Source organism: Crotalus tigris, unplaced genomic scaffold (assembly GCF_016545835.1).
Source record: "Crotalus tigris isolate CLP2741 ecotype Arizona unplaced genomic scaffold, ASM1654583v1 scf7180000017731.4096049, whole genome shotgun sequence".
NCBI classification, from domain to species: Eukaryota; Metazoa; Chordata; class Lepidosauria; order Squamata; family Viperidae; genus Crotalus; species Crotalus tigris.
The window spans coordinates 2,743,082-2,761,061 of record NW_024096599.1 but is presented as its reverse complement, the minus strand read 5'-3'; the positions used below and the strand labels follow the sequence as shown (position 1 = coordinate 2,761,061).

Below are 17,980 nucleotides of genomic sequence, written 5' to 3'. Positions count from 1 at the left end.
AAGCCACAGCCGAGCAAGACATCTGCCTGCCCACCCGGCAGCGCTCTTCCTCCTGTCTGAGGTTTTCATTGTTGTGAGCATTTCTGTTGAGGATTGCCCGCGGGGGTGGGGTGGGGTGTGTTTGGTTTTTATTCCCCCCGTCTGATGGGTGGTTGCAGCAGGTTTTGGTCAATTCACATGACTCTGGGACACTGACCATCATAAATATGAATCAGTTGCCAAGCATCTGACTATAAATCACAAGACCCTGGAGATGCTGCAACATTCCAGCTGACCAGGGCTTCTTCAGGGTTCAGCAGAAGCAGCAGGATCAGCGCCAAACTCCAGCTGGAGCCTGGCGCTGATCCTGGCGCTTCCGCTGAGCCCTGACAGCCCTGCAGCTCCAGCCATCTCTTGCTCAGGCTTGTGCGGTGCTGCCACCAGTTCAGCTCATTTCCATCCCCCGCTACCACTTTTCTAGGATGGTCATATACCACCTGCAAGGTGCCAATGTACCACAGGTGGTACCCGTACCACTGGTTGAAAAGCCCTGATCTAGGGAAGCACAGTTTATGTTTCTATTGTTGGAGATCATGGTGCAGTGGTGAGTAGACTTTTTTTCTGACAGCACATCAAACATGAATCTTTCTCTTTCTAAGGAAGCTTGGCTCTTCCTTCAGAAAACAACTAAATACTTGCTTGTTCACACGATCACTTGTAGCTAATAAGCATACCAGATCCTAGCTGTGTTTTAGATTGGTTTTATTTTGCATTTCTGGTTTGTTAAAATGAATTTTTCTTTTAATTTTGATATTTATCTTTTTATGTTTGTTAGAATTGTTTTAATTATTGTATTCTAAATAGTTTAATCTCCTCTAGAAGGAAAAAGCAGAATTTCAAAATAAATAAATGTTTTGTGAATCATAACTGTACCTTCTGAGAGAATTGATAGTTTTCCTATAATAATTCTTATAATACAACACTGGTGTTTGTATAATTTTGGTCTTATGACAATATTGTGATGCTAGGAAGATATGTTTATCCATAGCTGAGTAGATTTCAAATGTAGATCTTGGACTGGATTCTGAAATTTTACATGTGGATAGACAAACTTAGATGAGAGAAAATGGTGTTGATAAGGAAAGTTAGATCAAAAAGCCGTGTTAAACTATTAATGCTTTTTAGAAATCAACCATCAGAAATTTGTTTACAGAGACTTAAAATATACTGAAAAACTCCAGGTGTTCTTTTTATCCAGCCCAATTCTTGCCACTTTTTATTAAGAATAGAATAGAATAGAATATCTTTATCATCATTGTGTAACTCACAACCAAATTAAATGCTGTTCACAGTGTACACTACACATAAGTAAAAACCACAAATAAGAACATACATTATATATACACATCCTGCACACTCTATTCACCATTGCGCTGCCCTTAATATTGCACTTCAATGTTGCACTATACTGTGGAATTTAATATGGGATAAAAACTATTTTTCAGCCTATTTGTCTTTGTTTTTATTATCCTGTATTGTCTGCCAGATGGTAATAGTTCAAAAAAAGAATGTCCAGGATGAGATGAGTCTAAGAATATTTTGAGCTTTCCTAAGACAACGGGAACTGTACAGTACGTCCGGGGGGGGGGAGGGCAGCCAATAATCCTCTGGGCGATGGTAATGACCCTCTGGAGCGCTTGCCTATCTGCTACTGTGCAGCAAGCAAACCACAGCAACTGTAGAAGGTTGCTAGCAGTTTTTCATTCAATTGTTGTTTCCTGAGAAGTCTCAAGAAATATAATCTCTGCTGGGCCTTTTAAACCAATGCTATAACATGAGCACTCCAGGTCAGGTCCTCCTTTAAGGTTCTACCCAGAAACCTAAAGCTTGCCACCCGCTCCACACAGTCTCCACTGATGATCAGGGGCTGGATGTCTGATCTATTCCTCCTGTAATCTACTGTAAGCTCCTTGGTCTTAGCTGTGTTGAGAACCAAATTATTGTCTCTGCACCACAAGAACAACCGCTCCACCTCATCCCAGTAGGCAGACTCATCCCCCTTGGAGATAAGTCATAATAATACCTATCTATAAGAAACATTTCTAATAAACATAATCAGTTTATACTAAAGACTATACAAGACCACATCAGTACAAGTATTGTTTTAATAAAATGCAACTATTTATAATACAACATCTAAGTTTAAATAGCAGTTGCAATTTTAAAGAACCACATAAATGTGGAACAGCAGAACATTAAGCACTGGTCTTATGTTTGCACAGTACAACTGAAAAAAGAAACAATTTTAATAATGTATGCAAAGGGAAATTATTAAAACAAAGGTAGTTAATCTTATTTATAGCTTGTGAAAAAGAGAAGTGAAACTCCAAATTATTTCCAAGTCAATCATCTCTAGCCCCAGATGAGATGAACTGATCCTGAGACAATCACTGGAGCAACTGGTAAAATAATACCTGAATTACCTGAACTTTTACAGCAACAGTATTACATGATATAATAAGGGAAAAAATTGCTTTGCTACATGTAGCTTCAGGGAAATAGGACATATGAAGCAGAACAAAAATTATTTTGAAATATAAGAGATCAAATTAAAGAACTGAACAAGGATAAAACTGTAAGAGCGGTGGTGGCATAGTGGTTAGATTGCAGTACGCAGCCTGGCTCAGCCCACGGCCAAGAGTTCGATCTTGACAGGGTCAAGGTTGACTGAGCCTTCCATCCTTCCGAGGTCAGTAAAATGAGGACCCAGATTGTTGGGGGCAATATGCTGATTCTGTAAACCGCTTAGACTCAGAGGACTGTAAAAGCACTATGAAGCAGTATATAAGTCTAAGTGTTATTGCTTTTGCTATAACTAATTCCAAGAATTAGTGCTTCACTGCTTCATGTTTTATGGGGGTTCCCTTTGAAAAGTGTAGTTAACACAAAACTGCAGCTAAGCTATTAAATAGTACAAAACCCAAGAACGGCATTTGATATCTACAATGTAATAAAAGATCTGTATTACTTGGCAATAAATTCTATTATCTGAATACAATATAATTAAATTTAAAATTCCTAACGGGATCTAATTCTATGAGGGACTCATTATTATTATTAAGCTGAAAGAATATTAAAGGAAAGACCATTCTGAAGAGGCCCAAAAGGCTTGTTTGGCACAAAGGATACGTGTATCTGTCCTGGACCTTCTCTATCGAGGTATCTTAAGCTTTTCTTGACAAACACTTGGTAAAAAAAATAGGACTCTTAGCTGTTTTCAGAGCTAATCTTATGTTTATTTAGTTCATATTTGAAAATATGGTTGCTTAACTTTGCATCTACAATTCTTAAAAACAACACAAAAATGAATATGGTTTTATGGATGAAAATTCAAAGGTTATGCTAATATTGCATGACATATTTTAATGTTCACATTATACCTACTTAGCTAGAATTTCTAATTAAATCTTCAGGGTGACAGTAATTGTTGAAAGAAAAAGAAAGAATTTTTAGTTTATCTACATTTCTGAGTAATAGAACATTACATTAGCATTTCTCCAAGTGGGACTATATGATCTTTATATCTTAACAAGTGCTGCCACCATCAGGAGCTAATTAATAAGGCAAACTAAAAGCATAAACTATAAGCAAACTAGCTTAATTTCATAGATTAAACTATTTTATTTGGTAGCTTTCAAAAAGGCTTTGCCTGTAATACATACAAATGGTAAGCTGTCTCTGCATCTTACAGATATATTAACGCATATTGTAGTATTGAAAACATGAATGCACTTACATTTTTAATATACTGAAATGAGAAAAGCTTTTTTGCAAATAGCAGCAATACAAAATTAATATACTTTATTTTAATAATGGAAAAAACTAAGGAAAAGTAAGAGAATTATAAAACAGCATAATCATTATTATTCTAGACCAGGGGTCTTCACACTTGGCCCTTTTATGACTTGTGGATTTCAACTCCCAGAATTCCTCAGCCAGCATGCCTGGCTGAGAAATTCTGGGAGTTGAAGTCAACAAGTCATAAAAGGGCCAAGTTTGAAGACCCCTGTTCTAGACTTAAGAAAAAATAATTAGCTGCTCAGAATTTAAATATAGCTCCAAATGAACAACCAATCACACCACCAACTGACCATACTGGCACACAAGACATTTATAAGTTAAAGAGGAATAGGACAAGAAAATCCTGTTGATGATGTTACCTAGTTTGGTAACAAAACGTTCAGAAACTATATTGAAACAAGCCTGGAGAACAAACCACTACCAAAATCTAAAACCTGAGCTACAAGTATTTTCTATTGTTTCAAATTTAAGAAGATAGAATAAATATAAGAGAAAAAATGCCTGTATAATATATATAACAGAAAAGAGATGACTTTTAGTGCTGCTGGAGTTCACAATTACCTACAAGCAGGACTAAAGTGGAAGCTGGACATGTGAACATCATTTCCGCGGATTTTATCATGTCACCTCTACATTTTTTTTTCATTTTTGGTGTTATTACTTCATGGCTTTGATGGAAGTTTGCACCATGGATAGCTTAATTGATTTTGTATTCTATATAAGCCACCGAGAAGGTTTTGATTGCAGTAGGACAGAAAATTGTTAAATAAATAAATAATCCTCTCCATCCCTATCTCTGGATAGCTTTCATTATTAAGTACATCATGTTTAGCAAAAGTTGTCAGAAGTGTTAATGACAGGGTCCTTACTTCATTTTGTTGTTTCTGAAAAGCAAAGTGTGAAGCCACACAATGAAAATAAACATTAATTTCAGATGAGTACCTCCTTTTAATAATCCTAAAATTAAGATGCTGTTCCAGCAAGGGGAGACTTAAATTAATTTATTTTCTTTTAACTCTATTTTTATTTTCATGGGAGTAAAAAACACAAGAGTTTGGCGAGGCTTATTCTGTTTTGGTGTGCAGATGATTGCACTGTACTCTAATTTTGTTCTTTCCATTTTTATAATGAAATGGCAGGAGGTTGTTGTTAAAAATGAAAAGAAGTAACTGGGGATAACTATTCAAGCTTTATCACCATGGGTACAGAAACTGATTTTGATCATTTCAAAATGTTGTTCAGCCCATTTTATTGCTTCCTAATAAATTAAAAAACATTAACAATCAAATATCCTAGAACAAAACATACATAGTACAGTCAATACATCAAGTATTCCCTCTCTTTTCCCCTCAAATAGCATAGTATATTTAAAATATCCAATTCTAGCTTAAATTTATTCAATCTGAATCTGTTTTTTAGCTTCATTAATTTACAATACCATAATCAAATTAACTTTAAATAAAAACATTTTCAATTCAGATATTCCTTCCACGTATGTTCTACTTTCTTAATTTTATCATAATCTTATTTATTTCTTCTTCCACTAATCTCCCCCATTTAGAGTAAAATATTAATCTATCCTATACCTATCAAATCCATCGATTAATCAATCTCTTTAAGCTAAGAAGATAATATCAGACGTTAAATCATGTCATAATATCAGACGTTAAATCATGTCAATCCATTAAATAGAATTCAAGTCTCATCCAGTTAATTATCATGACTGATAACGTCCATATCATCAAAGAATCATATCATCTTATTAAATTTCAATTAATTAATAATTCAATTCAAATCTAAAACATCTCTTCAGTTTTCGTCACTCCATTACATCATAATTTTCATAGAAATAAACCTAACATTCTAAAAGGAACATTCTTAATATTCTAGATTGTCTTTAATCCATTATATAAAAAAATCTCATTTTTAAGCAAAAATATTGATCTATCCTAGACACATCTAAATGTATGTATTTATCAATCTATTCTATATGTGTCTAATCCTTCAATTAATTAATCTCTTTGGGCTGACAGACTAATATCAGACCTAAATCTTTTCAATCCATTAAGTTGAGTTTAAATTTCAACCAGTTAATTATCATAGCTAAACATCCAAGTTATAAAACAAACGTCATCTTATTTAATTAACATTCAATTAATTATTAATTCAATCCAAATCTGAGGCATCTCTTTACTTCAAACTCGTAATCTCAGTCCTTACATCAGTCTATAATTCAAGGTTGCCTTTAATCTAGTTTATGAAATTTTAAATTTAATTTTTTAATCTTATTCTAGCTTTCTTCTTTTGCCAGGTAGGTTTCCATAGCAGGGCTTCCCTTCCAGACGATGAATCTCTTTTTGTTACTTGTAGTGTCACTTGATTCGATGTAAACCATCTTGGTCTCTGATTTGATCCTCTATTTCTCTTGTCCATAAAGCTTTGTTGCTTCAGAAATTCAAAATTCAGTCTTTGCTTTTCCTGGTCTTGCTTGTAGGGCAAAGTAAAACTCTCTTTGTTGTCAGTTGAGTCCTCTTCTCGTATAATCTGTTTTGTAGAGTAGTCAAGTGTAATCTGAGAGTCAGTTTTAAGGTTTAAAGTAGAAATTCTGGCTCTTAGTTCTGTAGTAAACTCTTTTATTGTAGTATATATTTCTTCTTTAGCCTCATAGATCTTTTCCAGTATAAGTTTACAGTTTAAATGTGATTGAGTCTTCTCCATTTTAGCAATAGTTAAAGAAAAATCCTTTTTCTTTTTCCCCCCCTTTTTAATGAAGGTTACAATTGAACATTATCCACCCCCACAGATCACACAGCTGGCTCAAATTATCTTTTCTCTTGAAAAACAGTCTGAAGGCCAAAACCGTCTCATCTCCAGATAATCAACAATCCAGTATTAACTTTTGACCAGTAGGTGTCCTCAGTAAGCTAAAAAGACTTCTTCAAACACCATTTTTTCCTTTTTTCTATTTTTTAAAGGAAGAATGGAAAAAGAAATACTCTGCCAATAACACCTCTCCAAAAAAACACAAAAAACATTTTTTTCTATAGCTCAGTGTAAGTAGAGATAAAATATAGTCTTTAAATGAATTTTTTTCCTGTCCTTTTGTAAGACGCATTTCTTCCCACAATTACAAAAGCCGCTTTCTCCAGACGGGGAAAATAATTCCGAGGACAAGCTTTTACAGGTAAAAACAGCATGAGGTGTGGAGAGGAACAAAAGGGGTCTCACCCGGATCATCCGCGGTGGGTCTATAATGCTTAGATGACGATGTGACTTTTGGCTGGTGCAGCAGGGTGATCGGCCAGGCCGATCTTTGCTCCGTCGGCCCTAAGGAGATAGCTGGAGACATGGGGGAAGCTGCCGCCCTCCCCTATCTACCAGCAAGCCTCCTCCTCGGTGGTCACCCCTCCAGGGTGACTTTTGACCCCCTAGGGGGTCTACTGGTGAAGGAAACTCCAGACGGCCAGAGACAAGTCTCCAGGCACAATCGGCATCGCCGCGTTCCGAAACTGGAAGTCTCTGAAGTCCACAATTCTTAAAGTTGTCAAAGTTGCAGACCCCTGGTCTAGCCTATCAAAGAAAAGGATTAGGGAGAACATGATAACTGTCTTCCAGTAGTTGAGGGGCTGTCACAGAGAAGAGGGGATTGACTTATTCTTCAAAGCACCAGAAGGTAGGTCAAGAAGTATTAGGTGGAGGTTTATTAAAAAGAGATCCAGCCTAGAACTAAGGAGAAAACTTCTGACACTGAGAACAATTAATCAATGGAATAGCTAGCCTCATGGAGTTGTTGCTGCTCCATCCCTGGAGGTTTTCAAAAATAGACTAAACAGCCATTTGACCGGATGGTAGAAGGTCTCCTGCTTGAGCAGAGGGTTGGATTGGAAGACCTCTGAAGTCCCGTCCAGCCCTATGATTTTGTGTTCTATTTAATTCAGTTCTTTGACATATTACTATATTTCCCATACACATTTTTAAAACTCTCTATTCAGTGTTGCTTCACTTCAGTTTCCTCCCAAATTCTTTCATAATTTTCTTGATGAAATTACCTCTTGGAAGCTATATTTTTCTCATTATAGACATTGTGCAATATCTTTCATCTTCAGTTGTGCAACATTGAATTCCCTAATATGCATCTTTCCACACTCACATTCTCTTTCACTAAATTAATCCAGCATGCATTCTATTTCATACCCCCCACCCAAAAGCCTAACTCCAGATATTAGTATTATGTAGCACCTTTTAATATCCAGGTAGTCCTCAAATTATGAGCGCTTCTTCAGTGACCATTTGAAGTTAGGACACTACTCAAAAAATGCACTTATGACCAGTTCTCACTTTTACAACCATTGCAGCATCTCACAGTCATATTTCCGAACCTACATGAACTGTCTCTACTGTACCCACACCCATCTCCCCCACCACTGTGACCTTTTGCTACCCTAGACAGCATGGTCAAGATGAAGAGGCTACTCTATTCTGCTGTTGCATACCTGCTGCAGCTGATTCCAGGTAACCTTCATCTTTTTCACCTCGCCTCCCCTCTCCTGGGCTTCCACCAGACGGGTTCAAACCCCACACCAAGGTTGGTGCTGGGCTCTCTACTGCTACCTAGTTTTCACTATCCTGATCACTGGGCTCCTGGCTGGCCTACCCTGTTTCAGAGTCTTAGCCTGGTGCTAGACAGGAGTGATGCATGCATGCATATCCCCACTGCCTACCTGGCTGCCAGCTCAAGCAGTTTCAGACTACTGCTAGATGCAGGTCATGCATGCATGCTTGCTGCTGTCACCTTCTTGGATACCAGCAGTCTCAGCCTGCTGCCATCTAGAAGAGCTCTGGATTTTGAGGTCCTGATAAATGGAATTATTTAATTAAAAGCATGCTGACCCTATAAGATTGAATAGGGAGAAAATACTATGGAGTCAGACACTCTTGTAAGTGGACCTCTATTGCCATGTAGAACTTTATAAGTAGTGACCAGGATCTTGAATCACATCTGGAAGCTAACTAGCAAACAGTTTGCAAAGCAGAGGTACTGCATGGACATATTAAGGCATGGTCATCTCGGCCCTCACTGCTGCATTCTGTATGAATCTTCTGGGTCAGAGGTCCCCAACCCCCAGTTCATGGACCAGTACTGGGCCGCAACATGCCAGCAATTGGTCTGCATAAATAAGCAAAGCCCCATCTGCAGGATGCAGGCAGCACACAAAACCGTATCCCCTCCAATCCAAAGAAAAACCTCTTTCCACATAACTGATCCCTGATGCCCCAAAGGTTGGGGACCTCTGTTCTGGGTAGTCTTTCAAGGGCAGTTCCACTGCAATTGTGAGGACCGTGATATTGAAGGGTCCCCTGATTCAGAAAATAAAGCAACTGACACACCAGATGAAACCATGCAAAGACCTTCCTGGGCACAGCTGCTGTTTCTTTGCTAAGCTCCCTCCTATTCCAAAGCCTGCAGGAAATCATGCAGCCTTATAGCTTGCTGCATTTGGATTGGATCATGGTGTCACTTTGACATATGTTATAGGTTCACCATTGTGCTTTATGTTAATCAGATACCAATAAACCAATTCATAAGTGACTGTAGCCCTCACAGAAGACTAGGGGTGAGAGAACAGTTCAGGGACCAGATAAGAATGGTTCCACTGGAACCAACTGGAGCCACAGGCCTGCATAACATCATTTCAAATCATATTGTATGCAACAGTGTATCTTACACTGTTCACATATAATACCTGAAGGCAGGATAAGACCAAAAACACGAAAACAGGCACCTAAAGCCAACCACAGACTAGCTGAGTTGCCAAGAGATGATGAAATACAGGCAGTGGCACCTACACGTGTCATCTGAAAAAGCTTAGTAGGCTATCTTCATTCTAGAACAAGAAGGCTATGTCAATTTATCTGGTACCTTCAGGTTCTTTAAATAAACATTATTTGGCATTTGGATTAGTAGTTAAAAGTAGTCCTCAAGTTACAACAGTTCATTCAGTGACTATTCGAAGTTACAACAGTGCTGAAAAAAGTGACTTATGACCATTTTTCATACTTATGACCGTTGCAGCATCCCTGTGGTCACATGATTTACATTCAGACGCATGACAACTAGTTCATTTTTATGATGGTTGCAGTGTGTCGGAGTCATGTGATCACCTTTGGTGACCTCCTACAAGCAAAGACAATGGGGAAGCCAGATTCACAATACAATTGTGTTACTAATTTAACAATTTCAGTGATTTGTTTAACAAATGTGACCTGAAAAGTTGTAAAATGGGGCAAAACTCATTTAACAAATTTATCATTTAACAACATAATTTTTGGACTCAATTGTGGTCATACGTTGAGGACTGCCTATATTGCATACTTATGGATGAATTTATCACATGACTGGCAAGTTCCTTTAAAAAATATTGTTCTGTCAAAATATTATTCTACCTACCATTACAATATGGAAAATGGATTGATGGGTGCCCAAACATTTTCCTTAATGTTTGTCAGGGTTTTGACACCATACAACCTTCTACATTAAAACAAAATTTAAAAAGGGAAATTTGGCCAACTTTCAGCATCATCTTTCTCTTAAATGGCCCCATAAGAATTCTTAAAAATGCAAAAAAGAAAAAAAAAAGGCTAATATAACTTACTGTTAATGTCTACGCACTTGCCTAGAAAAAAGTGGAATAAAATGCTAAAAAAGGAGTAATTGAAATAATCTTTCAGGATCGGTACTATAAGTGATGGCAGGTAGAATTCAGCTAAAATGATACTATTTTATTAGTTATGTCCTAAAGTATACAGTAAAACTTCCATAGTTGACCACCTCCCTACATTGACCACCTCCCTAAGTTGACAGTTTTCGTAGACTGGATATACACTATGTACACAACAGAAAGCCAACCTCTTTATATTGACCATCCCTGTAAGTTGCATCTTGACCAGCTGGATCTTGACAGACAGTATTAATTTACTGTCTACTGTATATAACTTGACCAGTTGAGTCCAGTCTGCACCAAGGGCCAAAAAAGTGAACTCCAGAATTGGTAGCAATGAATTTCTTTCAAGAAGAATATCAAATAATACAATATTTTTTACTTTGATTGGGCAGTAAAACTGACAATATCTTTAACTGACAAGTGTGGACTCTTTTTCAAGATGATGTCTGACAGAAGCCTCGGTATGAGGGGTGACAAATATAAGAATGGAAAACTTTCTATAGAACGTTTCATATTTCTGCTGTGTGATAGCTTAACTGGAGAGAAGCTAAAACTTTTGGTGATTGGTAAATCAGCAAAGTCACACTCATTCAAGAACCTGCAGTCCAAAGACCTTCCCATCACCTGGAAATCTAACAAATTTGCATGGATGACTGGTACGCTATTTGAGGAGTGGATAAGAGATAATGACTGAGAAATGAAGAAGAAGAAACAGTCCATTCTCCTTGTAGTGGCCAATTATCCTAGCCATCCCCAAATGAATCATCTTACAAACGTGAAATTGAAAATTATACCTCTAAACACTACATCAAAATTTCAATCTCTCGACCAAGGCATCAAAACATTCAAAATGCACTTCCAAGCCCAGCTTTCTGCAGTGGGTCATTGCCAAAATGCAAACATATGGTCTATCTCAGTGGTGGCGAACCTATGGCATGGGTGCCAGAGGCGGCACTCAGAGCCCTCTCTGTGGGCACGTGCACTGTCGCCCCAGTCCAATATAGTATTTATATTAGCCTGTAGTTTAACCATTTTTTCAGAACTGATTTTTAGAAATTATTTTGAATCTGTACATATTTTGTACAAAATAATATGTTTAAGGCAACAAGTGAACAGACAAAATACAATACATTTATTTTATATTTAAATTGTTAGATAAATAGATATGTGTATCTATTCATGGAAATAAAATTCATGAAATAATGTAAGTAAACTGTAGGTAGGCTTTAGAAGGTAGCTCCCTCCATGGAAAAGTTTAATTAAAATTTACAAGATTCAATTTTGGCAGAAATGTTTACAGAGGCACCCAGTGAAGGGAGAGAATATTATTCACACAATAAATGAATTGCTAACTATAAACATGATCACAAGGCAATGTACTTTATGATGTGAGGATTTAAATACCTCATACCGTTCTCCCTCAGTCTCTTTTCAGATGAAGTATAAAATAATCCTTATTCTGCTATTTAAAATGTAAAATATTCTTTACACTATATGCACCACTATGCCTTCTGGTCATCAGCTATACCAGCGATTCTCAACCTGTGGGTCGGGACCTCATTTGGGGTCGCCAAACAACGCAGTCTGCCATTTTCCCCCCCTTTTCCTTAGCTGTGCTACTCCCTTTTATTCTATTGGCTTTTGAAAGCCAATAGAATAGACTCTCTTGAATACAGTCTAATTCTATTGGCTTTCAAAAGCCAATAGGAATTGTCCAGGCTGTCTCTGTCCTGCTGAGCCCACCAAAAATCCCATTCTGCAAACGGTGCTGCAAGTTGTCTGCAGCGAAGGCGAGCTATCTGGAAGTTTCCACCCCTCCCTGCTGAGCAACTACTAAAAATGTAAGGCCAGGGGTGGGAGGCCGGCGGGCGCAGGGAGGGTTGCTGGCACGTGTGGGGCCCGGCGGGTGCCTTACCTCCCTTGGGCTGGGCCAGCTGGTGGCCCAGACGGTGGTCGGGCTGCTCTGTCTCCGCCGCTTGCCGGCTACACCTCGGCCAGCGCAGGGGGCGGCACCATGCATGTGCAGCGCTCCCGGGCAGGGAAAGTCCTTGACTTATGACCGGTTGGGTAGTCCTCGACTTATGACCAGTTGGGTAGTCCTCGACTTACGACCGGTTGGGGGTCATGGCATTAAAAAGGTTGAGAACCACTGAACTATACTAATAGTGAATTCAGTTCTCCAAATACCTGCCTTAAGAAATTAAAATGGCTCCACCCATACACACAATTCATAATAATAAAGCAAAGGAACACAATCACATTATAGGGCAATTTTCACATTCTAGAGCAAGAAACCATCTAGCTTTCTCCATGTAAGTTTCCATACCCTGAACGCTTCCTCCAGAGGCCCCCTCAATCCTTTGACCCAGATTTGGAGGATTTGAATCCAGAGAGGAGAGTTAGTAGTAGTCTTGAAGCATGAATACTGTGTTTCCCTGAAAGTAAGACCTACCCTGAAAATAAGCCCTAGCTTGATTTTTGGGGGTGGGCCTAATATAAGCCCTTCCCCCCCAAATAAGCCCTATTTTGGGTGGGGTGCACACCTAAAAATCAAGCCAGGACAGGGATGGGGGGGTGGAGCCACCACAGATACCCCGCACCCATTTACCAGGCCTCCCATGAATTGACACCTGCCTCTCCTCACTGGCCCACTTCTTCTGCTGCGTCCCCCCAGCCTGCATTTCGCAGTCAGGGGCCTTTCCAGAAGGCTTCTGATGGCAAAATGCAGGCCGGAGCTCCATTTTCAGCTGCAGAATGAAGCTGCTTCTTCAGCCGCAGAAGAAGTGGGCTGGCTGGGCGGGGCTGTTGGTTCCGCCATCGCTAGATGAGTGGAAAAGACACCCCCTGAAAATAATACCTGGTGCCTCTTTTGGAGGCAAAAAAGTAATAAAAAATAAGATTGAGTCTTATTTTCGGGGAAACATGGTATATGTTCATATCTATTTTACAATACTGCATACCCCTCAGAATTACCATATTCAACTGAATCCATTCCCCAGTGAACCTCCTCATTATTTCCAATTCTTGTCTCTAAATCATCCATTTTTAAAATGACTGGTCCTTCTGACCACAGCCACACAAATCTCATGACAAGGTACAAGGAATGAAGAGCAGCAGGTGCCAGCATAGTATAATAACATCTATTAATGGTCTTAGATGGCCTTCATAGCATAATCTCTGTGTTGAAGAGGAATGCACTCTAAAAGAAATAAGTAGTCTCTAATGGCCCTGGACCCATCCTTCAGATAAACAAGATGAGTTCTAAAGAGACAGTTTAAAATGTACCTTTCCCCCATATTATGAGATGGATTTTACTGATGACAGACTGCAGTCTTGTTTCAATACACACTTTAGATGTCTTCTTCCCCCACTTAATCTTAAGGAGTTATTAGCTTTTTAAAATTAGATTTGGTTAGTAACCTTGGGGCAACTCTTAATTACACAAGTGAACAGCTCTCTACTTCTGCAATTATTTACTTTAGCTCAAGTCCTTCTTGCTAGTTCTATCACATACTGCCCTATTTATCCAAAGCAGCTATTGTCTCCATTTTTAATATATTTCATTTGCCTTGAAAATTGCATTTGAAATTGTCACTATCACTCCAAGACCTGCTATAAGGCTTCCATTTGCTCCCTTACTGCCACCTAATAATGTACGATTATGTCCAGCCAGTTACAGAGACTATAACTGAGAAACAATTATGGCTAGGCACCATAACAAATTATTTTAACTTTCTTTTTTTTAGACATATGAGGGAATTTTGGAGAACAAAAATGATATTTTAACAATTTTTCAATAAAGTAATGCGTGTGAAAAATGTCTGATCTGATCTTACTTTGGAACACACAGCCACTGATTCACTACTTAAAATGAACAAATCAAACACATGTGATTGCAATTTATTTCTTCAGGGAAATCAGATGCTTCATTTAACTGTCCCTGTAGCATTCATGCTGTAAAAGCAGCATGCATAATGAGCTTCCTAGAGAGTTTAATTATTAATTAAAATGTATCAACAAGCTAATTATAGAAAAATAGTTTACCTTTTATAACTTTAAAATACTGGATGATTTCTATACTCAAAAAATTCTCTTTTACCCTTACTTCTTTGGTGAAAGCCCTTGTTTTTTTAAAAAAAGTCATTGCCTATTAAAGATACCATTACAACACATGTTGAGAGGAAGCATCTCAAAGTAGGTCATGTTTCTTGTCAATTTTCTGGGAGTTGCAAATTGCCTTATAGGAAGCAAATCAGTGATAGGTATTTGATACTTATCTGAAAGATTCCTCTCAAAAACAGTACTATAAAACTATTTTCTACTACTAAGTATCCAAATAATTTGAATTGATTACATAGTTTAACCTGAATATTATTAAACCAATTGGACATGCTGTACATGGATTCTCCAGTCCTCAATAAGGCTTTTAAATGCTTTATATAAAATACTTTAAATACTTTTATGTAAAAAACCTGCAATAAGTTAGGGCTGCTTAGTGCTTTGGAAATAATTTGGAAAAGATGCTTTGGAGTGCACAAAATTGCAAGCATAACACCTCTAGAATGGAGCTTTTTAAAGCAACTACAGTGGTACTGCTTTGAAATTCATCAAATTTGGTACTCAGTGCAATTTGATGAGAAAATTTTGTCCCAGTACTTATCGTTTGTTTGGTACTTGATGCACAAGCTAGAACTTGTCAGTATTGGCTATCTTGTGACTCACTACATTATTCCGTATGGGAAAAATCTGTTTAGTACTCATCATACTCATCACTTTTGGTATTTCATCATGCCTCCCAAAACCAATTAACAGTGAGTACTGAGGTACCACTGTATCTCTCTTTTTAGGATGTGACAGCTGCCAAGTCAACCTGAAAGAAAAATATGGCTGACTTAATGAGTTGCACACAGGGGTTACATTTTCATCCCCTCTAGTACAAAGTCCTTTTTTGGAATGAGGTCCAAAACGCTGAACAGATTTGGTTTAAATCTTAGTTTGAATTTTTTTATGCTCATCAATTCCTCATATTTCCACAATAAATATGACTATTATTTCACTTATTTATTCCATTTATATTCTAACATTTCCATACTTCATTTATCCATTATAAATGCATATTTTCTCAAAAGGGCATAACCAATTGTGATGAAAAACATATTTAAGAATTTACACTAAAAAAATCCCATTCTTATCAACACTCATGTGTGTTTATATTCTCAAAGTGACAGTACAGGGATTCTTTACATGTCTGATCAATAAGGTTGCCATAGATCATATACTTTTATACTAACAATAATAAACTGGAGCATCTTTTCTCTTGTGCTGTTGGGTTAGGACACCTACAGTTTCATCATATAATACCATTTTTCCAGCTGGACAGAAATAAAAGCATCAGGTCATTTGGAGGAGAAAAGAAACTGGAGACCCGGAAATAATACACAGAAGTGGGGGGACAAGGCTGGCAGAATGACATGATTGAAGAACTGCATGAATACCGAGAATGCAGTTTCGACTGGACAAGGCATGACAGAAAGGTGCTTTGTTCAAAGCGTGAACCGCACGAGGGCAGGCAATTGGGGATTAAATACCATTCTATCACAAAGCAACACCCCCAACTCAAGCACCCGCTGATATATATATATTTACACTGTCGTGTGTCATCTTTGGAAGCAGCCAGCGCCACCTGTGCGCTAAGGCGAGGCAAGCGGGATAGTACGTACCCAACAGCAGCAGGCGGTGCGTTTGCTTGTATTCCCGCTTCTGCTCCTTTAGCGCCCGGTCAATGCTCTTGCTGACTCGCCTGGCTTCCTTCTCCGCCTCCCGCTCCTCCAAGCGCCCCTTCTCCCAGGGTCTCTGCAGCGCCAGAGACTGTTTGCCAGCGGCGGGCTTGGCCTGGGATGCCGGCGGCCCCTGCGGCGATTCCCGTTCTTTCTCCCGGGGAGCCGCCCCGTTCCCCTCTCCGTTCTGCAGGAACAGCAGGGTCCCGTCCGCCTCCCCCACGCGCGGCTTTCCACCGGCTCCTTCGCTCTCGCCGCTGATGCTGTTGCTGCCGCTTCCTTTCCCTGCGCTTCTGCCTCTCGATTTCCCGGCCTGAGCTCCGGGCAGGAGAGGCGGCGCCCGGGCCAAGGGTTCTGCCGTGGGCGGTGGCGATGGCTGTTGTTCGGTCTCCGAGGTGGTCGTGGCTGCAGCGCTGGAGATGGAGCCGCCGCCGCCTGCTGTTGTGCCGGATTCGCCAAAGAGCCGCGGGCGTAGGCTGTAGCAGAGCCCCATGTCTGGATGGCCCTTCGGAGAGCGAAGGAAGCGGGCGCACGTCTGGGCTGGCGGCGGGAAAGGAGGGACTCAACGCTTAGCGTTGTCCCCGCGCGTCAGGGCCGGGGGGGGGGGCGCCTGGCAGCCCCTCCTCATAAGCCCGCTGCAGCTTCTGCTGGGCCATTTTGCATTTTCCTCCCCTCCGGACAAGAGCTGGAGCAGCTGCGGCGGTGTTGGGCGGCGGCGGCGATAGTTCCTTGCCTCAGATCACCTGACACGGACTGGCCGTCGGGTCCACTCCACCTTACCGTAAATACGCCGGTGCGAGCCCACCGCGTAACTAAAAGCTACAGAAGAATTGGAGGGGGAGACCTGATGTGTACACGTGTGAGTAGTTAACTCGCGCGCAGAGCTCTCGTTCAAGGAGGGGTCGTCCTTCACATACACGCGCGCGCCCGCAGAACTAGTAGGCCAAATCGTGTTATCCCACAGAGACGGAGCTGTTATCTATCGAAAGCAGCTGGTTCCTTGAGATTAGTCGCAGAGGCGGACAACCTTGTCTTTCTTCCATGCTTAAGTGCGGCTCCTTTCCCAAGCAATCATTGCCGTGCAAAAGGCTTCACATCCTTGTGGCCCTTCCCAGCCAACAAATCTTAGGAAGAATAAACAGATTTACAATGTTCTCCCTTCGCTTCCTACTATCAAATGACACATGCGAATTGCTCAATCTTATCCCCCCCCCCCAAAGTCAGTATTTCTCACACGCGCGCGCACACACACACGTATGCGCGCGCGCGATTTCCTCACCCGTTGCCTTCCATGTATGTACGATTAGCACACCTAGAATTCTCAGTCATTTTATGGATATTCTAATACTGATTTAGAGCTACCAATACTATACTTCTTTCACAGATTCCAGGAGCGTAAAAAATGAAGATACTTTGTGTGAATTTTTGCATGTGCTGCCAGCTTTTAAATGTTTCAGTAAAGGTCCTTTACTGCTGAACCCCAGGAACTGTGCTAGTTTTGATCAACAGTACTGTGTATAAACAAATAACATCCTTTCCCGTCTATGTCTTCTTTTTTAATAGTGCTTATCCAAGTAATATCAAATAATCAAGTGTTAATCAAAGCCAGACCTGACAGATCTTAAGACAATAGTCTCTGTT

The 17,980-nt window shown here is 39.7% G+C and overlaps 1 protein-coding gene across 1 annotated transcript in view; it reads right to left on the bottom strand.

Moving 5' to 3' along the window:
- The window catches only part of GNAL (G protein subunit alpha L), a 93,308-nt gene extending 75,829 nt beyond the window's left edge, over positions 1-17,479 (bottom strand). Inside the window, exon 1 of the mRNA XM_039339227.1 lies at positions 16,283-17,479. Within this exon, the coding sequence (XP_039195161.1) occupies positions 16,283-16,832 (550 nt within the window). The 5' untranslated portion in view covers positions 16,833-17,479. The remainder of the gene's footprint in view (positions 1-16,282) is intronic.
- Between the last annotated feature and the right edge of the window lie 501 nt (positions 17,480-17,980).